This window comes from Hemicordylus capensis, chromosome 2, assembly GCF_027244095.1.
Source record: "Hemicordylus capensis ecotype Gifberg chromosome 2, rHemCap1.1.pri, whole genome shotgun sequence".
NCBI classification, from domain to species: Eukaryota; Metazoa; Chordata; class Lepidosauria; order Squamata; family Cordylidae; genus Hemicordylus; species Hemicordylus capensis.
Window position 1 is genome coordinate 248,415,006 of NC_069658.1, and position 26,872 is coordinate 248,441,877.

Here is a 26,872-nt window from a genome sequence, read left to right on the forward strand (position 1 = left end):
GCTCTTGCCTGCAGCTGCTTTAAGATTTGTGAGGTGGGCGACAGTAGGAAAGAATAAATGAAAAGCCCCAGATTTTAAAAAATATTAATAAGGCAGGAGCCAATAAGCAAGCATGCTCTCTTGTTTTTGCAAAGCGGGTAGTCCTAGGATCGCCCTATAAACCAGTCAAAGAGAGACTAGGCTGATTGACTCATCAGGCAGCCAATCAGAGTGCCCAGAGGGTGGGGAAGTCTTTTTCTTTTAGCTACTTTAGCTATATGCTAAATCATTGTAAACCGCTTAGAGAGCTCCGGCTATAGAGCGGTATATAAATGTAAGTGCTATTGCTATTGCTACTTAGAGGAATCCAATCACTATTTTGGTTAGAGAGCAGGCAGGTTGGCTGGCTGTTGGTAAGTCTGATCTTTTGCTGGTTTTTTTGTTTGTGTTTGTTCGGATGGGAGGACTGCAGCCTCTGCTTTCTCTCCCTTGCTCTCTGATCTGATATGCAAACTATTATGGCCTATTCCCAAAATGACATGCCATCAAACATTGGAAGGAACATCAAACTGTAGACTGGACTGATTAGATTAGAAACCGGCATAAGAAGCCAGAAATTTATTTTCGAGCATATGCATGGATTTCTGAGTCCAAACGCAGAAATTTAAATTAATTGCAGAAGTGGCATTCCATGTGGGTGTGGTATAGAGAAGGAATGGATTATGTTGGAAGGAAAATAATTTTTAAAACCCATCTGCTATGCAGAGAGCTAAACCGGTTTTTCTCTGGACTATGGCCAGTATCTGTAATATTAATATGTTCACTGGGAGCAAGGATTATTTATTTATTTACTTATTCAATTTCTATACCGCCCTTCCAAAAATGGCCCCGGGCGGTTTACACAGAGAGATAATAAATAAATAAGATGGCTCTCTGTCCCCAGAGGGCTCACAATCTAAAAAGAAACATAAAATAGATGCCAGCAACAGTCACTGGAGGTACTGTGCTGGGGGTGGGCCAGGGTCTCCCCCTGCTCAATAAAGAGAATCACCACATTAAAAGGTGCCTCTTTGCCAAGTTAGCAGGATTAAGGAAGTGATCACTATTAAAAAAAAATTGTTGCTTGCTAGGGTGGGCACCCAAGGCAGGCAGAGAGTGGCACCTAGCTATTCAACAGGCATGGAGTAGGGAGAAGGTGTCCTGATGCATCTTTGCTTCCCATGGTGTCCTAAGTTACGGAGATGGCTCATAACTGCAGCAAGCATAGTTGAAAACCCTGTGATTTTTATATTTATGTATGCACTTTTCTAAATAAGCAGGCAGAGCTGCATTTGTTCTCCACTTTTGTAACTGTTCTCTGCTTCACCTGTGGCTTATATAGATGTATTTATGAGTGGTGCACATGGTTACATTTCTCCTCCCAAGAACCCTATGAGAAAGGTTAGGCTTAGAGATAAGTGACTGTCCCAGAGTCACCCAGTGAGTTTTATGGCTGAATGGGGATTTGAACTTGGACTTTCCCTGTCTAGTCCAGCACACTAATCACTGTACCACTCTGGCTCAGAGTTCTTTCTTGTTGTTGTTGTTTCTTATTAGTAGTACTCATCTTTTAAATAATCAGACAGGCAGAGCTGCCTTGATGAGTTCAGAATGCATTTACTCTCCACAGAAGCAGCCTTTTGTAGCTGCTCTGTGCTTTACTTGTGGCTTGTACAGTCCTTTTCGCGCGCGCGTGTGTGTGTGTGCTTGTGTTTTGGTCCTGCCATGTTAGGTATAAATCCACACGCTGCTGTAGTTCTGTCAAGCACTATGAAGCAACTGATGTTTTCCATATTTCTGTGTAGCTTGCTGATGAGCAATTGAGATTTGTGTGCTTGTGTGTGTGTTTGTCTTTTGATCCCACTCATTAGCTACAACTCTACACTTTGCCAGTTATTGCTAAGGCATTTGCCTAGTCCTGGCTCCACCTCCACAGCTGCCCACAATTGCCCTGCACTACCCACATTTGGCTCCACCTCTCACTACCTGTGGCTCCACCCATCACCTGCCCTGCCTAGCACATCCACTGTCCCAGGAACCACTAGTCGCCACTGGTGCAGGCCCCTCAAATGCATGGTACAGATAGGGAGTATACTGCTGTACTTGTTTTCAGCAAAACATGTGAATATTTGTATTGTGTATGTTCATTGTATGAGTGTTTTAACATAATGTGTTGATAGGGTTAAAGTCTTATGTGGTTGGGAATTCCCCGCCCTGTTTCCAGGAACTCCTGAATTTCAAGGAGGCAGACATGTCTTTGCACATGGCCGAACAGACTCGGGCACAACCTGGCCAACGGACCATGTTCTGGCAAATTCTGCAGGAAGATCATGAGAACCTGGATTCTTTGGGTAAGGATCTCTCTCACTCAGGTTCAGTTAATGTCAGCAGATCTGGGTGCCATTTTTAGAAACTGAGAGAGTGAGTGGTTGGATTTAGAATTTGAAAAAGTATCTCTATTATACATAACATTTCCCAACTGCAACATTTATTGCTCCCCTTAAGCTCACTGAACGGTGGGAAGGTGTATGCAAGTTTGAACATGTGGGCTTTAGCCAAGTGCAATAGTGATTTTGAAGCCCTTCCTTCCTAGTAGCTTTGTCTGGCCTTTCTTTTCTTTGGCCCCTGCATCTCTCTCCCCCTCTTAGTACCTGTCTGATGACTTTATTTCAAGGATTGTTCACTGTGGTAGGCGCTGCTCTTTTCAGTGGTCTGAGGTATACTGACTGCTTGCTGTGCAAATGAGTCTTAGATGAAGGTGCAAATTGGTATATTGGCTACAGATATAGGAGGAGCAGTTATGACTTCTTTAAACTTACCTTCTATACACATGTAACATTGTATATGAGGAAAAAAGGAAACAATCTTCATTGGGTGGGGGGGGGGTTAAGAAAACAAAGGGGGAAGTACAAATCCATTGATATGTTTTGTTCCTAACTGCATGAGAATGAATTCTCTGTCTTTCTCTGTATACTTCAGAGGGACTTTTGATTCCCAAACCTGGCCTCACCTCCAACTCGGAAAAAGAAGAAATGTTCCACCTGTTGTCTGTCGGATGTGAGAGACTCTCGGGCCATGATTCAGGTAAGGGGCTGAAGAAACCTTGTTGGTGATACTTGTTGTAGGGCAATTCCATGAAAGGAGGGACAAAGAGGTGACAAATTAAAAATGATGTTAATTGACCAAAGTTGGTATCATTCAGTAGAGATATATCTGTGGATTAATAGTCTGAAATATTTAACACAAATGCAGCATTCATTGACAACTTATTACAATATGGATAACAAAGACAATAGGTTACTAAATGTGTGCAATGTAACTTAGAGAGAACTTTTTTCCAATTGGAGAGCTTTTAAAAATGAACAAAGCGGGGTAAACTCTATATTCTATAACTTAATAATGATTCTGTGGCCGTAAAAAGTGCCTAAACCCTTTTTAAAAGAGCAGCCAGAAAAATTCAGGTCATTGTAAGCAAAGAGTTTTCATGGCCCAACTTGCCACAATACTTGCATTAGTTATTTTTTCACATCTCTCCAAAATACATGGTAATGGAATCATTCTTCACAGTAACGGAATCAGTTTCCTGTTTGGCTTCAACATGTTCCATGCACAGTCCAACAGAAAGTAGTCAGTCTTCTATATTTGACCACCAGTTACAAGACCATAGCCATTATTCTGCAGTGAACTACAGTAGGCCTAGGTGTAAGTATTCTTTATAGTTATTTGCATGCCATAATAGCTTTGTGCTTCTAAATAGTTCCTGGGAGTATGAGTGTGAGTGAGAGAGAATGAAATGTTATGTATATGTAAACACCCTTATTTGGTAAAGGCAGGAATAAATAAATGTAGTCAAATTAGTAAATAGTTTTGTACAGGATTAGCAAAAATATTTAGCAGGAGAAATGTAACAACTTAGAGTCATAAGATGTAGCAGCTTGGCAAATCACTAGTCTTCCTACCAAAGCATTGCAATCACCTGATTTCTGCCTGCTCCAAATAATGGAAACTGGTAGAGCTTTGCATTGAATTGACTGATCACTGGATCAATGTAAGGCCTGTCCACCAATTTTGCATCAGATCAGATGAGAGTGATGTCAAATTAAATTCTTTCCAGTCCAATGCACGGTTATCCAGTAGACTGCATTGAGCTACAGGCCTTAATTGCAACAGCAAGGTGTGACTTTTCTTGCTTTTATTAAACAAAAGCTGTTGCCTCTGTGGGCAGCAGCAACCATGGCATTTAAAAGGACTGTTTTTCTCCCCAGCAGCCACATGGAAGGTGTGGAGAATCCAGAGTGCAAGACCCTGGTTGTTAAAGCCTCTGCACCCTGCAAGTTACTAGGGATGTGCACGAACCAGTCCGGAGGCCATTGTAGAGGCTTCCAAACCGGTTTGAATGTGGTGCAGTTCAAAGGTTCAGCGCTGGGGTGTGTGTGGTTCTTTAAGGGCAGGGGGGTGCACTTAGCCCTCCTGCCACTTCCCCTCCACCGGTGCTCCTTTTTAAAAAAAAAACTTCTTGGGGCAGCAGTGTACCTCCCTGCCGCCCCTGCCCCCGTTTTCGGCCAGAAGTACCATGCACATGTTGTGTGTGTGGTACTTCTGGCTGAAAACGGGGGTAGAGATGTGCACAGTCCGGACCAGTCCGGACCGGCACCGAAGGGGGGCCCTTTCTTTTAGGGTGGGAGGGCTTTCTTACCCCTCCCACCTCTTCACCCCCTCCAGCGCCTGTATTTAACTGAATAACGGGGCGCTGGAAACCAGCCCCCCCCGCCGCCCCCCCCCCAGCAGATTTACATTCAAAGGTACCCATACCCCTGCCGCCGCCGCCGCCCGCCCGCCAGCCAGCCAGCCAGCCCGCCCTCCCTCCCTCCCTCCCTCCCTCCCTCCCTCCCAGCTGCCCACCCGCCCGAGTCCTTACCCAATGGTTTAGGAGAAAATGAGAGGAGCTACCGAACAGAGCTCCTCTCGTTAGGAAGGCCTCCAGCAGACTGAAGGCGCTTTGCGCACGCGCGCCGCAAAGGACACCGATCGCCAGAGGCCTGGTCTACCCGCCGGGAAAAGGCCGGGTAGACCGGGCCTCCGGCGATCGGTGTCCTTTGCGGCGCGCGCAAAGCGCCTTCAGTCTGCTGGAGGCCTTCCTAACGAGAGGAGCTCTGTTCGGTAGCTCCTCTCGTTTTCTCCTAAACCATTGGGTAAGGACTTGGGCGGGTGGGCAGCTGGGAGGGAGGGCTGGCTGGCGGGCGGGCGGGCGGGCGGCGGCGGCGGCGGCAGGGGTATGGGTACCTTTGAATGTAAATCTGCTTGGGGGGGGCGGCGGGGGCGGCTGGTTTCCAGCGCCCCGTTATTCAGTTAAATACGGGCGCTGGAGGGGGCGAAGAGGCGGGAGGGGTAAGAAAGCCCTCCCGCCCTTAAAGTTATACCCTCCACCCGGACCCGGACCAGCAAGGGCCGAACCGGTCCGGCAGTTCGGCCATTCCTTAGAATGGCCGCCGGACCGGTTCGGACTCACCCCTAAACGGGGGCAGGGGCAGCAGGGAGGTACACTGCTGCCCCAAGAAGTTTTTTTGTTTTTTTTAAAGGCGCGCTGGCAGGGGGGGAAGCAGCAGGAAGGGTAAGTGCTCCCACCCATCCCCGCCGCCCTTAAAGAACCACCATCCCCAGCACCGAACCGCGGAGGCATGGTTCCATGCACACCACTAGCAGTTTCTCCTGAAAGGGTTTTTGTTGCCACCACCAACCATTTACAGGTTGGTATAGAGGCTTTAATAATCAGAGTCTTTGCCTGGATACCTGTGTAACCTTAAACTCCACCAAACACTCGCGGGAGTGTTCAGGCATGCAAATATGGGTATTCCCCCAAAGCTTCAGGGAACCTCGCCCTTCCCCCCCCCCAACATTCTGGAGCCTTTGTGTAGTGTGCAGTGCAGGGTTGCTCAACTGCAGGCCTACAACACCCATAATCCCTGGTTATTGGCCACTGTGGCTGGGGACTATGGAAGGTGTAGTCCAAAAACAGCGGTGGGGGGTAAAGTTGAGCAGGCCTGGTGTAGTCCAAGCAGGCATGAGAAGGGCAAACTTGGTATAAAGCCCAGCACAGTCCAGTATTATTGTAAAAAATAAAAAAGTTTTTGTTGCAGTAAAAAATAAAGGAGCAGAGTTTACATGTAAATTAGGGTCAGAATTAAAATGAAAAATTACAAAACGAATCATTCATATCTTCTTCCTGGTCTAGGTGATGGTAGACCAGGAGGCAATTTTCTTAGCTGGGAAAAATAGATGGATTCAGAACCTCAAGCCTAGAAGCATGATTCTAGAAGCAGTCCTCTGCCTTCCCTTGTCCTTCTCCAGGACAAAGGGAGATGGGCTCTTGTCAGGCCCAGCAAAGTCTCTCAGTCCCTTCTCCCAGGAAGCTACTAGTTTTCTAGTTACAATGGCTACTTGTCTGGTGGCTGTAGGCCAACTCCAGGCTCAGAGGCAAGATGCTACTAAATACCAGTTGCAGGGGAGCAATGGAAGAAGAGGAGGCAAGCCCTCATCCCCTGCCTGTGGACTTCTCGGAGGCATCTGGTGGCCACTATGTGAAACAGGATGCTGGATTAGATGGGCCTTGGGCCTGATCCAGCAGGGCTGTTCTTATGTTCTTAGGAAGAGCACTAGAAAAGACCCTCTGGAACTCAGGTGCTCCCATGGTTATTCTGTCTCCCTAACTTAGCAGAAATCTGTCTCTGGTGGTGTACCACCTCAGGGTCACAGGAAGACAGATAGGCTTTAGCTAACAGGGTTACTGAGGGTGGGAAGTACTGGGTGCTCACAATAACAATGGCTGGAGCCATTGTTCAGTGCTGCAGAAACAGACTGAAGAAAGGTGAGGGAGAACTCTTATTTACATCCATGAATCTTAATGTGTCTCAGCATGGCAATCGTCATTGCCCACCAAACAAAATGGCGACTCTGGCTCTTAAGTTTAAAGGGAGGGTCTTTCCGGCACTGAAGGAAGCAACCCCATGACATTGTGTCCTTTTCCTGGTGCATTTATTAAGGGAAAATGGCTGCCCTGTAGCAGCTTTTCTTCAGTAAAGATGCAACGTCGCAGCCACCAGAGAAAGCCTTCAATTGATCTGATGCTACCTACACTATCGGATCAGTTCAATGTAGGCTGCCCCTGTGCATCGTTGGACTGATGCACTCCAGTCAGGATCCAAGCCTGATTCACTTGTGATTCATCTAGTGATTGGTAAGGCATCTGTAAAAGGAAATTGGAGGAAACTGAAATCAGTCTTGCCTGAGGAAAAAAAGGAGGATAGGGAAGATGCATAGCTCTGAGTCTGTAGCAGCAAAACTAAAATACTGCTGTCTCTCTGGAAGTTATTGCTGCAGGTTATGGAGTTATGCCACTTCCTCCTGCTGAAAAGCAGAGGCAGTACCGCCAAAGATTGAAAGAAAGAACCTGTTATGAAGAGGTCAAAAAGAAGGACCGTGAACGCAAGGCAGCTAGTATGAAAAGGATGACTCCAGACCAAATGAAGCACTTCAGAGAGTGTCACAGACAGGCTCAGAGAAGATACAAGGACAGACTTAAAAAGAGAAATCTCCCTTCAGCAGAGACCGTGGACTGTCAATCAGCTGATAGAAGATGCTCTGTACATTTAAAACAATAAAACAGGCAGCCCTCAAAAACGGAATAAAGTTGTTACAGTTTGGGCTGAGAGAATGGCCCTTCTTCTATTGCGCTGCAAGAAAATAAAGCCTCACTCCAGCCAAGTTTCACACGCTGTTGTAAAACCAATTGAGGAATTTTACCAAAGGCTGGACATATCCTGACAAGTCCTAGGGCGGTGTCCTTAATTGCTAGGCCTGGGAGCCAGTGGCGGCTCCCAGACCAGCTTATTTCATTTCTATTTATTTATTTATTTATTTATATCCCACACCTCCAGTAGGATACTGCTTGGGGGAAGCTCACAAAGACAATACAATAGATGGAATGATAGCAATAGCAATAGCACTTACATTTATATACCGCTCTATAGCCGAAGCTCTCTAAGCGGTTTACAATGATTTAGCATATTGCCCCCAACATTCTGGGTACTCATTTTACCGACCTCGGAAGGATGGAAGGCTGAGTCAACCTTGAGCCCCTGGTCAGGATTGAACTTGTAACCTTCTGGTTACAGAGCGGCAGTTTTACCACTGCGCCACCAGGGGCTCTTAATGATCCACCGTTCACTTTGATGATCCACCGTTCATAAAATTCAGTTAACAATAGAGATTAAAAACTTACTGGAACAAACACAAAATGAAAAGGCCTCTCTAAAAAGATGGGTTAGGGTTTTTTAGGTCTTTGTGAAGTTTGGTCAAAGCCAAATATTCCACACAGCCCCCCACCCCCAACCTGGTATCACGTGGAGATGACTGTTCCAAACTCACAGTGCTATACTTTCCCCAGAGGTGATGGGGGGGGGTCCTTTAAAGGAAACACTGCCATATTAATCCCCAGCACCATCTTGGGAGTTACGTACAGAGTGCTGGAGAAAGCAGTAGGGAGGAACTACACTTCCCAGTGCTCTGTATGTGCCTTTCAAGATGGTGCTGGTGCTCTGCAAGGCTCTATTTCTCTTAAAGGGCCTCTTTTGGCCCTGGGGAAAGTGTTGCACTCAGCACAGTAGGAAATGATTCTTGCATTGCACATGCACACACCCCGCCTTTATTTCATTTTAATTTTTTTGCCCAAATGGTCCCTGTTTAAGACTTAGTGAAGATCACTACCCTGGGGCGAAGAAAGCCATGTTGTCATTCATACTGGTACTGTGTACAAAAGTACTACCTCCTGATGGCCTTCTGTGAAGTCTCCTTCTTGAGGAAAACAAATTAGCTTTTTAAATGTGAATTCAGGTCTACATCTGTGTGCTTAACAAGCCAGTTTGCCCAAGTAGCATGCACGTGTGTCTGTCATGAGAACACAGCACCAGTTTTTCCAGATGCAGTATCTCAAAGTCGATTGATGTTTTAATGTTAATGAAGTTTTAAATGTTAAATTAATGCTAATAAGTAGATGTGCTTCAGGACATCTCCTTTTCTTTCTGTTAATGATTTACCTTGATAGCTAGCAAGCAATACTGCAAACTGATTCTGTTACCACACAAGAGCCCTGTTCAGACACTTAAATCAAAAGCCTCCCAATACACTTGCAATGCCATCACTCACTCACTTCTCCTCATTGCTTATGGTTACAGTAGCATCTGCAGAGGAAAAAGCTGTAACTGTGATGGGAAGTGCTTTCATGATGAGCAGCCTGGGTCAATCCATGGCAGCATTTCTCTTAAAGCAGGCCTGCTCAACTTAGGCCCTCTTGCAGATGTTGGCCTACAACTCCCGTAATCCCTGGCTATTGGCTACTATGGCTAGAGATTAAGGGAGTTGTAGTCCAAAAACAGCTGGGGGGCCTAAATTGAGCAGGCCTGCTTTAAAGATCATGGAAGCACCTGCCATCACGATTACAGTGTTTCCCTTTGCAGACTAACACTTATGTAACTGTGAGCAGTGGTGTGGACAGGGTAAGTGACACACCAGTGGGGCATTTGACACCGTAAGCATATTGGGAGGCTGATTAAAGTGATTCCATTATCTGTATGTTTCTCCATTAAAATATGGAGAGAGAAACCCTGAACATTGGTCACAGTTTACAAGAAAACATAGTCCCCTATCAGAGCATGCACTGGGCTGAATTTGCATCTCACTCACTACATATAGAAACGAATGCCCAAAAATGATTATTCTTTTATTTTGGACACTAATATTAAAGGTTTGGTTTTTTTAAAGGCCTTATGGTAAGAAATATTCTCTTGCTAGTGCATATATATCAGCTTAATTTGCTCATTGTTATAATCACTGGAAAAAGTACTGACACAGGTGATTCTGCTATCCGTTAGACTTGTCCAGTATAAGAGGATCTTGGGGGATACTAGTCTGGGAAGACACCTCTGCCTCTTTGTCCTCTCCCAAGAATACATAGCAGAGGTTGTTCTAATTTTCCTGTAACTAGTAGAAAGCGTGTCCCTGAGGGTCGCATAACCCTCTGGGACATACTGTATTTTTGTTAAAAAGCACTTCTGCAAAAGGAAGAGGGTGATGAAAATCCCCCTTCTCCCACATAGCATGATTCCGGATTACACTGCAGTGTAATCCAGAATCGCCTCTAAACACTGTAGAGGTGTTTTGCACACAGCACCTCCATACTGTTGGTGAGGATGCTGGCCAAGTTACCAAGAAAATGTGGAATTTGGCCCAATGGAAGTTTTGTTAAATGATCTGTGTGGGAATATTCTATTACTGATTTTTCCCCACCAGAATCTAGTAGCAGCTAGGATTGTCTATGCCATATATTTAAAAATTATATACAATTCCAGCCATGAAAGAATAGCTGTTTAACATCTTAGAAATCGCTGTTATGGGTGCATTGATAGATAATGCCTATGGTTGGAATGGGATCCACTCCTAGAGATTGCCCAGGAGGCAACGGCACATGGAGCAGGGCCTCAAATTTACAATGGAGTGTGAGAGGAGATCCATATGGAGGAGTACAGTCCTTAAGTTTGCATGTTCCAAGCTATTTAGGGAATTTGTGTTTGTGTTTTTAAATTTGAATGCAAAGGGTGGTGGTGTAAATCTGTCAAGTAATCTTTTTTTGGAATGTCTTCATTGCTCCAAGGATTGTAAAATTATTTTGAAATTGAGTATAAAAATCTTCAGCAGCTTTTGTAGTTGTCAAGCCCCTACCCCATTCCTGCAATAAAAATCAGATATATGAGGTTTTTTGTTATTAATGGTTTGGATTTTAAATATATATATATATATATATATATATATATATATATATATATATACACACATACTAATGGGGCTGTGCCACTGGAAGTGTCTGAATTCACAATCATGCCATTCCCATACCCCTCAAATGGGGAGGCAGCTGATAGTGGGGCAATTGCCCCAGGGAATGTGGGGGTGGGTGGGTGGGTGGGTTTGGGTTCCCAGCACTGGCACTGGGAAGGTGGGGATAATGCCGGATGGGGAAGATGGGAAGCATGTTGGAAGTATCTGTGGGGAGGGTGGGACTCACACAGTGGTGGCTAGGAATGCGTGCAGGGATGTCTGGTGACTGAAGCTTTGGGAGGAACTCCAGTTCATTCCCAGCCTCCCCTGCATGAGTCCCCATGGATGCTCCTGGCATTCTCCATCTGCCCAGCCTTACTCGTGCCAGTGCTGGATTGGGATTTAAAGAAACACCAACACCACCATATTCCCTGGAACAACTGCCCCACAATCAGCTGCCTCCCATTGGTAGGGTGCGGGAATGGTGTGATCAGGTATTCCGACACTTCTGACTGCACAGCTGAAATGCATAAGCAGAGGTGTGAGTCCAAAGAACAAGGGGAGATGCTGCCGGTGGACAGAGAGGATGGATCCGGTTTTGTTGTTAACAGAACGTGCACACAGAGGGAAAATCCCTTGCTCACCAAGTACGGTAGAATGGATCACTACAGAATGAATAGAATGGATCACTACAGAATGAATCTGCAGAGAGAACCCTTATGAATGCCCCATGTTGGGAGCAAACAGTGGCCTGATACGCAGAGCAGTCATACAGGCAAGAAGCGATATAAGCCTTCTGACTACAAGGAAACTTTCCACACAACATAAGCTACAGAGAAGAGAAGCCTTATTTAATTTATTTTTCTATAGAACCTGTTATGTGGTGCGCACAATTTAAAGCAACAAATATAAAACAGAGTAAAAAGAATTTTGCAGAATAAAAAAGTTAAAGCAATTTCATAGTATAAAAACAAACAGTTTGAAATTAATTTCAGCTGAAAGCCTGAGAAAATGTGTTTCTTGAGGGTCTTCCTAAAAGCAATCGGAGATGGAGATGCTCTTATTTTGACAGCATATTCCAAAGCCCCGGGGCACCACCACAAAGCCGCCTGGGCCCAAGTCACTTCCAAACGAGCCGGTGGCAACTGTAACTGGACCTCCCCAGGTGATCTTAATAGGCAGCAGGGTTCATGAAAAAGAAGGTGCTTTCTTAAATACCCTGGACCAGTGTTCCCTCTAACAGAAAATCCCAGATGTTCTTGACTACAGCTCCCAGCATTCTCAGCCAAATCCACTGCAATCCTCAGCGGCAATCCTCAGCAGCTAGGGATTCTGGGAGCTATAAACAACATTTAGGATTCTCTCTTACAGGGAACACTGCCCTGAATCCAAGCCTTTGAGAGCTTTATAGGTAATACCAAGACAGGACAAGAACAAGTCGGTTGAAGTGACAAGAAAGCAGATTTAGGCTAGACATCAAGAAGCATTTGCTAACTGTAAGAGTCATTCTACAGTGGGGCAGTCTGCCTTGTTTTCAAATAGAAACTGGGCAGCCATCTGTCAAGGATGCTGCAGCAGTTTCCTGCATAGAGTAGAGGGCTTAACTAGAAGATCTCTGAGGTCCCTTCCAATTCTAACTGTCTTTGATTCTAGGAAAATAATAATAAAATTCTAACAATATATAGTGTTTCAATAATGCTAGTATTTCCTGCTCCCTTCTTTGAAAGGAATAATGAGGTAGAAACCTTAAGAAAAGCCTTAACAGAGACTAACAAAGTAATACACAAAAGCTTAATACACACTGTAAAGGAGATACTAAAAGTTCAAATGATCTAACGAACTGAGGAGTCCAAATGAGAGAAAGAACAATCCACTTCTATTGTGAGTCCAAACACTTGGATGGGGGGAAGATATATCTGCAAGGCAGTAAGAAGTGATGTTTTCAACATTGGTCTTCACTGAAGCAGATTAAATTGTAGAAAATAAATCAGCATGGTGTCAGAATCCCTCTGTTCATTCATAATCTCACAGTGGTTCTATTTACCTTGATAAACATAATTTATACTTGCAGCAAGATGCAACTTTTCCAGAAGCAGACTTTTAATCAAAGGATACACATCACCCTGGGTGTAAGTAGAGGGGGTGAAATGATCACAGAGACAGGAAGGAAAAGTTGAGTTTTAGAAGGGACTTCCTGAATCAGCTGGATGACAGGCCAGCCAGGAGGAGGTGGTTTTATTTATTTATTTATCTATCATATTTATATACCACCTGATATCTACATCTCTAGGCGGTGCAGGTGTCGAGAAAAGAGTAGACCAGAGCATGGACAAAATGCCTCTCTCTGTCTCTTCAGGTGCTGAGAAGAGACATCAGATCAAGATGGAAAGTTCCCAATAGGGAGAGACTAGGCCAGAGGTAATGAACAATGGTGGCGCAGTGGTAAAACTGCCGCCCTGTAACCAGAAGGTTACAAGTTCGATCCTGACCAGGGGCTCAAGGTTGACTCAGCCTTCCATCCTTCTGAGGTCGGTAAAATGAGTACCCAGAATGTTGGGGGCAATATGCTAAATCATTGTAAACCGCTTAGAGAGCTCCGGCTATAAAGCGGTATATAAATGTAAGTGCTATTGCTATTAGCAGATATAGCCCAATGGAGTACTGATGTGACAGGTGAAATTCATAAGCAGGGCATGAGTCCAAAGATCAATGGGAGAAGCTGCCAGTGGACAGAGAGGATGGATCCAGTGCAGTTGCAGAAGGTCTTGTAAATGCTGTTAACAGAGAGGGAAAAGCCCTTGTTCTCCAAGTATAGCAAAAGATATACACTACAAATCAGAAGATAGCACTACAAATCAACAGAAATGGTATCTGCCAGAGGGAACACCTATGAATGCCCCAAATTGGGGGGAAACAGCCAGCCAAAATGTTATGTTGCTAAACAGATAATTCATGCAGGTGAAAAACATGATGAACTCGGAGTGCAGGAAAACTTTGCATCAGAGAAATAAGTTGACTGGACATCAGAATAGCCACATGAGAAAGATGATTTATGAATGTGCCAAGTGTGCAAAACACTTCAATAGGAAGTGAGGATTATGGCGACATCAAGAAACTCATGTTGAAGGAAGACCACATAAATGTACTTGGTGTGGAAAATGCTTCAAACGCAGAGAATCTTTGAGGATACATAAGAAAATTCATACAGCAGAGAAGCTGCATAAATGTTCTGCTTGTGGGGAAAGCTTTATTACCAGAGGAGAATTAACAAGACATCAGAGAATTCATCTTGACAAGAAACCACTCACATGTCCAGCTTGTGGGAAAAGCTTCACTGTTAGAGATGCTTTGATAACATATCTGAGAGTTCATTGATTGATTGATTAAGTGCCATCAACACTTGAGAGTTCATAATGGAGAAAAACCAAACTATTGTTCTGTGTGTGGAAATTCCTTCAGACAGAAAGTAGATTTGATGCATCATCTGAGAACCCATACCGGAGAGAAACCTCTTGGGTAGAAACCATTTAGCTGTTTTGTGAGTGGAGGAAACTTCACTGTTAGAGGAGCTCTGATAGCACATCTGAGAGTCCATACTGGAGAAAAACCATACAAATGTTCTCTGTGTGGGAAATGTGTCAGATAGAAAGTACATTTGATGGGTCACTTAAGATCTCATACTGGAGAGAAATGGTTCAAATGCTGATAATCAGACATCAGGAAATTAACAAAGGATGGAGAATTTACGAGAACCCTTACCAGAACCTTTCAAGTGGGAAGGGTTTTGTTGGTTAAAAAGCTACAATGATTAAACACTGGAGAATTCATGAAGGAGAGGACATTGAAAGACTTAATCACAACTTTGTTGGCCACCCCATAATAATTATCCTCTCAGTGGCTCACCAAGCAAAGCAATCAAGCAACAAGTGAATAAAGCTTACAGTTAAAATCACATTACAAGCAAAACAAAAGGTTACAATGAAATACAAAAACATTTTTAAAACTTTTTTTTAAAAACCCTTTTAATATCCCTTGCTCTGCAGCCATTTTTCCTGGAGAGCCATTTAAAAAGCAAGTAAGCAGTCTTAACATCTGCCGCCTCCAGAGTGGGTTCTGTTGACATAGAAAAAACCAAACAAGAGGCCAAGCCTCAGACTGGTGCTTGTGAAAATGTATTGTACCCTACGATATACAATAAAGGAATATGCATAAGTTTGTATTGCATGAAAACTATTCTTAGCATTTTAATATCTAAAGCACTGAGAGACCATCTTTTTTCAGCAGTATTGCTAGTTTAGTAGATGATGGGAATGCTGTGGATATAGTGCATCTTAGTTTCAGCAAAGCACTAACAATGTCTCCCACGATATCCTTGTTGACAAGTTGGTAAAATGTGGGCTAGGTGATGCTACTATTCACAGCTGGTTGGACAGACATACCCAGTGAGAACACATTAACGGCACCATGTCATCCTGGAGGGGAGGTACCAAGTGGAGTGCTACTGGGCCCTGTGCTGTTCAACATTTTCGGGAATGACTTGGAGGAGGGAGTAGAGGGGATTTGTGTCATGTAGATGGTGGATGACACAAAGCTGGGGCGACAACTAACACCTAAGATGGAAGAATCAAGATGCAGTCTGACCTGGACAGGCATGAATATCAGGCCAAAACCAACAAGAGGAAGTTCAATGAAGACACATGTAAAGTCCTGTGTTGGGGTCAGAAAAACCAAACCCACAAGTACAGGATGGGGGAGACCTGGCTTGGCAGTAATACATGGAAAAGGGAGGTGTCCTAATAGGCAAGCTGAACATGAGTCATCAGTGTACTTTAGCTGTTAAAAATAAATAAATAATGCAATCTTAGGCTGCTCAAAAAAGAAGCACGCTGCCCAGATCACAAGAAGCAATCGTTCCACTGTGTTCTGCACTGGTCAGACCTCCTGAGGACAGGACTGAAACCAATCTGCTGAAATGACAAGCAGATTTAGGCTAGACATCAGGAAGCGTATCCTAACTGAGGAGTACAAATGAAAGAAATTAGCAATCCACTTACATTGTGTGGCCACACACTTTGAAAAAATAAAATATATCTGCAAGGTTGCGGTAAGGGAAGTTTGCAGCATTGGTCTTAGCTGGAGCAGATTAAACTGTACAAACCTAACCCAGCATGGCTGTGTTAACCTTGATGTGCATAATTTATGCTAGCTGCAAAATGGAACTTTTCCAGAAGCTGACACTGTTTTAATCAAAGAATACACATTCTTTGAATCTGGGTGTAAGGAGAAGGATATGAAATGATCATAGACACAAGAAGGGAAAGTTGAGTTCTAGAAGAGATTTACTGAATCAGCTGGAGGACAGGCCAGCCAGGAGGAGGTTGCCAAGGATGTAGGAAAGAGTTGACCAGAGCATAGACAAAATGCCTCTCTCTGTCTCTTCAGGTGCTGAGAAGAGACATCAAGTCAAGGTGCAGAACCTGCAACAGAGAGAAACTGGGCCAGAGGAAATGCACAACTCATTATCAGAAATAGCCCAGTGGAGCATCATGTGACACCTGAAATTCATAAGCAGAGGAGTGAGTCCAAAGAACAAGGGGAGAAGCTGCCAGTAAACAGGGAGGATGGATCCAGTGCCGTTGCAGAAGGTCTTGAAGCTGTTAACAAAACTTGCATAGAGAGGGAAAAGCCCTTTGCTCACCAAGTATGGCAGAAGGGATCCCAAGTATGGCAGAAGGGATCAGCAGAAATGGTACATACCAGAGAGAACCCTTATGAATGCCCCACATTGGCATTCAACAGCCAGCAAAAACATTGGCCTGATACACTGAGAAGTCATATAGGCAAGAAGCGATATAAACCCTCTGAGTACAAAGAAACTTTCCACTAGAGAGAGAAGTTGACTGGATATCAGAATAGCAACACAGAAGAGAAGCCTTATGAATGTGCCAAGAGCGTAAAACGCTTCGGTAGCAGCAAAGCATTATGGCAGCATCAAGATACTCATGTTGAAGGGAGACAATATGAATATACTTAGTGTGGGAAATGCCTCAAACACAGACTATCTTTGAGGGTACATTAGACAGTTCATACAGCAGAGAAGCTGCATGGATGCTCTGCTTGTGGGGAAGGCTTTATTACTAGAAGAGAATTGACTAGACAGCAGAAAATTCATCCTGCCAAGAAACCATTCAGATGCTGTGTGGGGAAAGCTGCAATACTAAGAGAATACTTATAAGACATCACAGCATTCATACTGAAGACAAACTGTACCAATGCTCTGCATGTGAGAAAAGCTGCAGTGTTAGAGATGCTTTGATAACACATCTGAGAGTTCATGCTGGAGAAAAACCATTCAGATGTTCTGTGTGGAAAATGCTTCAGACAGAAAGCACATTTGATGAGTCTTCTGAGAACTCATACTGGAGAATAACTGTTCACAGGAAGTTGATCAGACATCAGGAAATTTATAAAGGAACTTGTAGAGAATGTATGAAAACTTCTTATGAAAATGTTTCAAATTGGAAGAGTTTTGGTTAAAAAAGCTGCACTAATTGCATGATGTAGATTTCATGAATGGCATTAAGAGACTTAATACTCCTTGCTCTGCAGCCATTTTTCCTGGAGAGCCATTAGAGAAGCAAGTTAGGAGCTTTAAGTCCTGCCTCTTCCAGAGCAGGTTCTGTTGCCATAGAGAAACCAAAATAAGAGGCTAAGTGCTTGTGGAAATGTATTGTGACCTACAACATACAATAAAGGAATATGTGTAACTTTGTGTTGCATGAACACATTCATTCTTAGTATTTGTATATTTAAATTACTGGGAGGCCATCCTTTCCCAACTGCATCCCCTTTCAGCTAGTTTAGTAGATGATGGGAATGCTGTGGACATAGTGCATCTTGATTTTAGCAAAGCACTGACAACATCTCCTACAATATCCTTGTTGACAAGTTGGTAAAATGTGGGCTACGTGATGTTAGATGGTTAGATGGATTCACAGCTGGTTGAACAGACGTACCCAGCAAGAACACATGAATGGCTCCATCAAATGTCATCCCAAAGGGGGTGTATCAGGTGGAGTGCTACAGGGTTCTGTGCTGTTCAACATTTTCCTGAATGACTTGGAGGAGGGAATGGGGGGGATTTGTGTTATCCAGATTGGGGGATGATACAAAGCCATGGTGATAGTGAACATCTAAGATGGTACAATCAAGATTCAATCTCATTTAGACAGGCTCAAATATTGGGCCAAAACCAACAAGAGGACGTTCATTGAAGACAAATATACAGTCCTGTGTTTGGGTCAGAAAAATCAAATTCATAACACAGGATGGGGGAGAGCTAGCTTGAAGGACCTAGTTCCAATCTATTCTGTGCTGGTCAAACTTCCTGAAGGCAGGACTAGAATCAATTGTTTAAATTACAAGGATGCAGATTTAGGCTAGGCATTGGGAAGAATTTTGTAACTCTGTGGGAGCTGTGGGACAGTGGAAGAATTTGCCTCGTGAACTAGTGGACTCTCCTTCACTAGAGATTTTTAAGCGGGCTGGATGCATGCACGTGGCTTTCATTGAGCATGGGGCATGTGTCCTCAGGCTGCTGCCACCCCAAACACTTCTGAGAGCCCCCAGAGGGCCCCCTCTCGCTCTCCCCCACACCTCTGTGGGGCTGCCAGACACTCACCTGCCCCTGCTCTGGCACACATCCCCTTCTGCCGCATTTATTATTTATTATGTATCTACTCAGTACATCATTCACGCAGCAGTGGGCTTGGGTTGGGTGCATTCTTTCTCTGCTCGGAGCAAGAAAGAATGCCATTCATCCATTCTCAGTGGCAATGCCCCCTGCATATGACCATGGCTGTCACGTGCACAAAACAACACTGGGGGTGCTGGTTGACCCTGTCCCGCGGCTGCTGGTGAGCTCCCTATGCCCCTGGCTGGATGGCCACCTGTCAGGGATGTAGATTCCTACATTGAGCAGAAGTCAGACTAGATAGCCTTCAAGGCTCTGCCAAGATTGTGCAGCCCTCAGGGATCTACTTCCGGGTCACACTGAGTGCTTCCAGGGGAAGGGAGATTGAGGGGGGATCTTTTTCTCACACATGCAGCAGTGCGATTCTGGATTGCTAAATGCTGCAGAGGTGCTTAGCACCATTACTGGAGATCTCAGTCTATGGCACTGAAAGGGGACTACTATGGAACATATTACTTCACAAAAATTTGGAGGCATGTGGCCCATGAGTCAGGCCTAACATTTTGGCTATTGGTACCACTTCAGACAATGAATAGTCATATAGATTTTGGCAACATCTTACTCCCAGAGATTGAAATTAGGTTATAACATTGTTGCACGTACAGCTTTTGGTAAGTCCTTTGTCCTTACCCCCAAATGTTTAGGGTAAAATTGTGGTCGTTTTTAAACAGAGGAAATGGTTAGGTTCAGGGTTAGGGTAACAAATTATTGTACTCTCTCCATGGAGTAAACTTTGGAAGACATTCCTGCCAATTTTCATTTGTACTTCTCTAACATCAAAAAAATGTTATAGTCATTTTTGTGTTTCTAAAAGCTTTTAAAACACCGTTGCAAATGTGGCCGCTGCAGGCCTGATGGTCAGGACAAAAAACAAACAAACATGTGAACACAATGAAAGCTGAATGTATTGCAATGCCATCATCTGTTTTTCCATTTCTAGGCATGTAGACTGGGTCAGAAATCACAATGAGCCCCAGACGGGGCTCATCACAATCTGCCAGACAGCAATGACCACCCCAGCTGGCAAATGTACTAAAAAAGGTGTGGGGGGAGTGGCTTTTCTGGTGACAGAATCTGAGGCAGGGATGCTCAACTTCTGCAGATGTTGACCTACAATTCCCACAATCCCTGGCTATTGGCTACTGTGGCTAGGGATTATGGGAGTTGTAGTCTGCTGGGGGGCAAAGTTGAGCAGGCCTGAGGGCAGTCTTCTTAGGGTGGGGTATCAGCACTGGTACACTCACTCTTCAAAATGGCAGAAGGAGAACTTTCCCACTTGCCAGTGCTCCAGTAGCCTGCTGCCTGAGGTGATTGCCTCACCTCACCTCGCCACATGGAAAGGCTGCCCCAGCCATGAGGTGTCATTCAGGGGCCTCTGCTTGCTGATCCCTATTATATTCTGAGAATGTTGAATTTTCCATAAAACACTCTAAGCTAAGCATATGTAATGAGACGTTGTGCTTCTTGGCCTTCTTAGGATTTACTTATCAGTAAACCTGTTTGAAATTTGAGTCATTGTTTCTGTCTTTCTTATCCTTAAGAAAGCTTGGGAATTCCAGTCCGGGGGTGGGGTACAGAAACTTCTTGATCGGCTAGAGGCCTGTATCTGCCGCTCAAAGAGCAGTTTCCAATATTTGAGACTGCATGTACAGTTCTAGTCACCTCACTGCAGAAAGGATATCGTAGAGCTGGAGGAGGTACAGAGAAGGGCAACCAAAATGATCACGGGGTTGGGGCACCCGTCTTGTAAGGAAACACTGAAGTGTGTTTGCTTTAAGGGAGGACCCTGCAGTGGCCTAAGGCGTCTTTGAGCCTGAGGCAAGAGATCAAATGCTTCTCCTTTTTCCAAGTGGTAGAGATGGGTGGGAGGTGAGCCAGTGTGAAAGGGCAAAGGGCATCCAGCAGCCTTGTGGATGCCCTAGTTATCTGCCACTGGAGGCAAGGCCCAACCTTGGGCGGACATGATAGGGATTTAGAACAGTATGCATGGTGTTGAGCTGGATAAAGCCCCTTGCCTATAATCCTAGGACAGGGATTCCCAACCTGAATTCTAGTAGTAGTGTGCAAGGTTCGGTTCGGGCACAATTGAAAAGCCCTCCGGACCGGTTCGGCATTCCGGCGGTCTGGAGGTTCGGAAGGGCAGGGGAGTGTCTCTTTAAGGGGGGGTAGTAGTACTTACCCCCGCCCCGTCGCTCTTCCCCCTCCGGCGCTGGTGCTTTTAAAAATCTTCTTGGGGCGGCAGAGTTCCTCCCTGCCGCCCTTGCCCCCGTTGTTGTTCTTTAAGCCTGGAACGGAGAAGAGCTAGTGGCACGCATGCGCCCTTTGCGGCGCGCGTGCTTGTCTCCGCCGCTGGTGCGCGCTCGCCACATAATGTATGTGGCGCACGCGCGCCAGCAGTGGATACGAGCGCGCGCGCCGCTAGCTCTTCTCCGTTTCTGGCTTAAAGAACGATGACGGGGGCAGGGGCGGCAGGGAGGAACTCTGCCACCCCAAGAAGATTTTTAAAAGCACCAGCACCGGAGGGGGAAGAGTGGCGGGGGGGTAAGTACTACCACCCCCCACCTTAAAGAGAGACTCCCCCCAGTGCCGGACCACGCTTCTGTGGTTCCGTGCACATCCCTAAATTCTAGGACAGGGATTCCCAACGTGAGCCAGCGTGGTGTGTGAACCAGTGTGGTGTAGTGGTTAGAGTGCTGGACTAGGACCGGGGAGACCCGAGTTCAAATCCCCATTCAGCCATGATACTTGCTGGGTGACTCTGGGCCAGTCACTTTGCTCTCAGCCTAACCTACTTCACAGGGTTGTTGAGGAGAAACCTAAGTATGTAGTACACTGCTCTGGGTCCTTGGAGGAAGAGCGGGTGGGGGGGTGGAAAATTTTTTTAAAAACCCAAAACCTGTGGTACTCCAGGTGTTGCTGAACTACAACTCCCATCATCCCCAGCCACAATAAACTAGCTTGGGAATGATAGGAATTGTGGTTCAGCAACATCTGGAGTACCACAAGTTGGGGACCCCTTGTCCTAGAACTTGAGGTCACCTAATTAAATGGATTGGTAGTAGAAGGAAAGAGTTTCTTCATACAGCACTCAGTGAATTTTTGGAGTCTGCTGCCACAAGATGTTGAGGCAGCATATGGGGATGGGGCCATAGCTCAGTGGCAGAGCGTTATTATTGACTGATCGATTGATATGATTTGATTTCTATACCGCCCTTCCAAAAATGGCTCAGGGTGGTTTACACAGAGAAATAATAAATAAATTAGCTGATCGGGCACAGAGCATCTGTGCCCCTAGTTCTCCCTGACTCTTCCCCCCCGTTCAGCCCCAGTTCATTCTCCCCCTGCCCCAGTTCATTCTCCCTCTGCCCCAGTTCTTTCCCACCCCCACTCTCCCCATTTGTTTGCCCTCAGCAGCCAGGCTTCTTTTCCCTGCCCGCTGCCACTTCTCCACTCCACCACTTCCCAAAATCCTCAGCCGTTCACCACCCACCTGGCCGCCTTCCAGTCCCTTCCCCCTTCCAGTCCCTTCCCCCTCCCAGCCTCCTCCAGCCAGCCTGCCACCACCTCCTCCTGCCAGCTGCCTCAGGCTGGCGCAGCTTTGCCCGCCGGCCGGCTGGCCACTTCCTCAGGCTGGCGCTTTGCCCGCCGGCCGGCCGGCCACCTCCTCAGGCTGCCTCCTCACGCCAGTGAGGCTTCGCCCACTGGCCATCCACCTCCTAACACCTGCTCTGTGCCTGGCCCAGTGAGTTCTGGCCTCACTGCTTTCCCCCGCCCACCCAAACTGCTGGCTGCCCGCATGTGTGGAACTCTCGCGAGAGTTCCGCCATGCGTGTGAGTTCCGCCACGCATGTGAAAAGGCACGTCTTGGAGAATTAAGTATATAGATAAGATGGCTCCCTGTACCCAAAGGGCTCACAATCTAAAAAGAAACATAAGATAGACACCAGCAACAGTCACTGGAAGTACTGTGTTGGGGGTGGAGAGGGCCAGTTACTCTCCCCCTGCTAATTAAGAGAATCACCACATTAAAAGGTGCCTCTTTGCCAGGTTAGCAGGGTTATCTTTGTATGCAGAAGGCCCCAGGTTCAATCTCTGGCATCTCCAGGTAGGGCTGGGAAAGACTCCTGCCTGAAACTGAAGAGCTGCTGCCAGTCAGTGTAGAGTTGCTGCCAGTCAGTGTAAATAATTCTGCCAGTCAGGATAGACAGTTCTTAGCTAAATGGGCCAATGGTCTGATATAGAAGGCAGACGGAACCTGGGGCTTCTTATGTTGTGCTGGCCACTGGCTTAGATGGCTCTAAAATGAGTGTAGGCAAATCCATGAAGGCAGTATACCTCTGAATACTAGTGCGTGGGGGAGAAACAAAGGCATAGGGCTATCATCTTCATGCCCTGCTTCCTGAAAGCATTTGGACGACCACTGTTTGAAACAGGATGCTAGACTAGGTGGACTTCAGATCTTGATTCTGATCCAGCGGGCTGCTCTTTGTATTCTGCCAGGAGTGATCTCCTTCCCCTTCCAACAGGGATGATCTCAGGCAAGACTAGTATGATTAACCGGATAGATGTGTGCTCTTCAGTGACTTGCACATTTGTTTCCTTTTGCATGAAAAGCAAAAGACAAACTATGCAAATAAGTTTAAGGTAGGCATACCTGCATAACTAGTGCAGTTAGGAACATTTTGCAAGCATGGAATATGTGTAAACTTGTTGCAGGATTCAAAAAATAAAAATCGGCACAGAATTTACACAACCCAGCTCCTAAGGAGTCACAACCACTGAGAGCGGAGATCAAGCCCACAAGATGGAGGTTGCAGTACTCTTGAAAAGAGGTCACTGTAGCTGGGGTCAGCAACCTTTTAGAAGTGATGGGCTAAGTCTTCAAAAGCAGTTTGAGGAGGGGTGCCTCTGTATAGGGATATCTGTGTAAGGATATAGGGATAGGCAGGGCTGAGGAAATCCACTAGTCTACTAGTCGGTGACGAGTGAAAAAATGTCCTGATGAGTAATGTACCAACATTACTTGAGGAACCATCTGACGAGTAAAATATTTTGTCTGGAAAGCAGCAAAGTTAGTTGCTGAAGGGTAGACTAGTGCATATGCGAGGAAGACTGGCTGCTATGATACCCACTGTCTGCCTCCAGCTGGCAGCAGACATCCAGGACCAACAGCCATGGTCTTTCTGTGTCAGCTGGTTTACTCTCTCTCTCTCGCATATAGGAACATAGGAAGCTGCCATATACCAAGTCAGACCATTCGTTCATCTCAGTATTGTATACCCAGACTGGCAGGGGCTTCTCCAAGAAGTCTCTCTCAGCCCTGTCTTGGAGGTGCCAGGGAGAGAACTTGGAGCCTTCTGAATGCAAGTGTGCAGGTGCTCTTCCCAGAGCAGCCCCCTCCCCTAAGGGGAATATCTTACAGTGCTCACACATCTAGTCCCCCATTCAAACATAAACCAGGGCAGACCCCACTTAGCAAAAAGGACAAATCATGCTTGCTACCACAAGACTAGCTCTCCTCCCAGAGACACACATTCCCAGCACGCACATTCATTTTTTCAGAGCCTGCCAAAAGCCATCCAGAGAGACCTCCACCACTGATCCTGGATGTCCGCTGCCTGCCCAGCAGTGCAGGTGCTTCTCAAAATAATTTTGAGTGCCACTTTTGGCATGCATGGCGTAAGTTGCTGACCCTTGCACAAAAAATAAACAAAAATCCTCTTTCTGTTTCTGCAGGTGATGGGAAGAAAGCTAAGCTCAATTCTCAGTGTGGAGGAAGTGAGGCACAGGAAATGCCCAGGACTGTGCTGGACGTAACTCAAAGAAATGGGCCAGTGGCAGCTGAAATTGAGGAGCAAAGATGTCACACCAAAAGGCATCAAGGGATGGAACCAGTGGAGGGAGAGAAGGAAACCAACAAAGTTTCGGACATTCTTATGGCTACCAGTGATGAAACCACCATGCACCTCAGCCCAAAAATGACCTCTAAGTATGAGAGAATGCACTGGTACCAATCAGGACTTGCTATGATACACACCAGAGTGAGCATCGACGACTGTCCTGTGTTGGGGGAAAGTCTCTGCCAAAACCCCTACCTCAATAAACATCAGAGAATGCATACAGGAGATGTAGCAGGCAGGAGAAGTGTTCAACAGAGAGAAGATGCAATTAGACAGCAGAGCAGTCCGACAGGAGAGAATACGTATGAATGCCCCAAATGTGGGAAAAGCTTAACTTCTAGAAGCGCATTGGTAGCCCATTGGAGAATTCATACTGGAGAGAGGCCATTTGAATGTTCCCGTTGTGGGAAGTTCTTCACTCAGAACATACATCTAAAGCGGCATCAGAAACTTCATACAGGAGAGAAACCCTACGGGTGCCCTGTGTGTGGGAAAAGCTTCAGTCGCAAAGATTCACTTCTTAGCCACCAGAGAATCCATACAGCATATTAACAGGGCTCATCCTGTGAGAGTTCAGTGTCCTACAGAAAATGCGTCCATAGCTCGTTACCCAGAAGGCCCTCTGTGTGACTTGAACATATGTTCCTGAGGGCTGTGCAGCTTCCTTCCTCTCTATGTCAGTCATGAGTTGCACGCATCAGAAGTTCTCAAACCTGGGTCCCCAGAAGTTTTGGGACTACAGCTCCCGTCATCCACAACCATAGTTCTGGACTACATATCCCATCATCCATAATCGATGGCCTTCAGACATTGAGAACCCTGAACTCCGAGAACCCCTGACTTAAATGTTAAGAGAGCCTGAGTACCTTTAACTTGCACAGGTGGACCATGATGATTCTGGAGAAATAAACCATGCAACCCATGCAACAGGGGTTCTTGACCGGTGGTACTCCAGATGTTGCTGAACTACCATCATCCCTAGCCACAATAAATTGCAGCTGGGTATGATGGGAGTTGTAGTTCAGCAGCATCTGGAGTACCACTGGTTGCAAACCCCTGTACTAGAGTATATTGAATTGGAAACAGAGAGGGAAGGAATTTGGATAATGTAGGGATCATGCCAAGGCCTCCTGTTCAGAAATTGAGAGGCATGTTGTGCTAAGATTTGTCAGGACTGAACGACTGGAGAATTACATGTTTTTCTTTTTGATGATGTGTGGGGTGGATTGGTCTTAGCTGGGATGGTGAGTCTCTGGAAATGGTGATGCAGTTTAATTGTAAATCACATTTTGCCCAATTTACTGCAATCCTAAGCACACTTACTTGGGAGTAAGCCTATAGAACCCAATGAGACTCACTCACTTCTGAGTAAACACATAGATGATTGCACTATTAGTAATTAGAATGGGAACCTGCAGGCAGGAACTGTTTCTCTTTTTTTTCCTTTGTAAAGCTCCTAAATTCTCTAGGTCTGAATAAAGGGTTTCATCAGTAAAGTATTGGATTTCCTAACTATTATGGAGTGGTGTCCTTTTTAACTACCTGAAAAATTGTAGATAGGCCATGAGTCAGGCCCACATATTTTAGCCACCGGTACCATCTCAGGACTAAGCCACGTAATGGTGCAGCGGGGAAGCAACCTGCCTAGAGAGCAGGAGGCTGTTGGTTCGAATCCCCACTGGTGGGTTTCCCAGAATATGGGAAACTCCTATATCAGGCAGCAGCGATATAGGAAGGTGCTGAAAGGCATCCTCTCAAACTGCGTGGGAGAAAGCAATGGTAAACCGCTCTTGTATTCTACCAAAGAAAGCCACATGGCTCTGTGGTCGCCGGAGTCGACACCGATTTCGATGGCACAACCTACCATCTCAGGAGATGAATGCTCATAGTGGTTTTTGGCAATGTCTAGAGATGGAAAATAGGTGATAGCATTGTTGCACTTACAGCATTCTGTGTGTGTTACCACCCCTTCATTATCCTTATCCCCAAATGATTAGGATAAAATTGCAGTCATTTTTGCACAGAGGAAAGGGTTACGGTGAAAGTAAAGTAAAGTGTGCCATCAGGTTGATTTCTACTCCTGGCACCTACAGAGCCCTGTGGTTTTCTTTAGTAGGATACAGGAGGGGTTTACCATTTGCCTCCTCCCATGCTGTATGAGATGATGCCTTTCAACATCTTTCTATATCACTGCTGCCCAATATAGTAGCAGCGGAGATTCGAACCGGCAACCTTCTGTTTGTTATTCAAGCATTTCCCCACAGGGTTAGGGTAATAATGAACACGTTGTACTCGCTTCATGGAGTAATCTTTGGAGGACATTCCTGCCAATTTT

The 26,872-nt window shown here is 45.6% G+C and overlaps 1 protein-coding gene across 6 annotated transcripts in view; it reads left to right on the forward strand.

The window, feature by feature from the left end:
• Positions 1 to 26,053, forward strand: part of LOC128343599 (zinc finger protein with KRAB and SCAN domains 7-like) — a 38,018-nt gene extending 11,965 nt beyond the window's left edge. For 2 of the 6 annotated variants that reach the window (XM_053292951.1, XM_053292952.1), the window contains exons 5-8: positions 2,243 to 2,369; positions 2,998 to 3,102; positions 3,586 to 3,720; positions 24,374 to 26,053. In XM_053292951.1, coding sequence (XP_053148926.1) covers positions 2,243 to 2,369; positions 2,998 to 3,102; positions 3,586 to 3,720; positions 24,374 to 25,089 — 1,083 coding nt within the window. In that variant the 3' untranslated portion in view covers positions 25,090 to 26,053. Of the gene's footprint in view, positions 1 to 2,242; positions 2,370 to 2,997; positions 3,103 to 3,585; positions 3,721 to 7,383; positions 10,823 to 16,326; positions 17,668 to 24,373 lie in introns of those variants that run through there. The other 4 variants (XM_053292956.1, XM_053292954.1, XM_053292957.1 and 1 more) reach the window with 4 other exon arrangements.
• Positions 26,054 to 26,872: the final 819 nt, after the last annotated feature.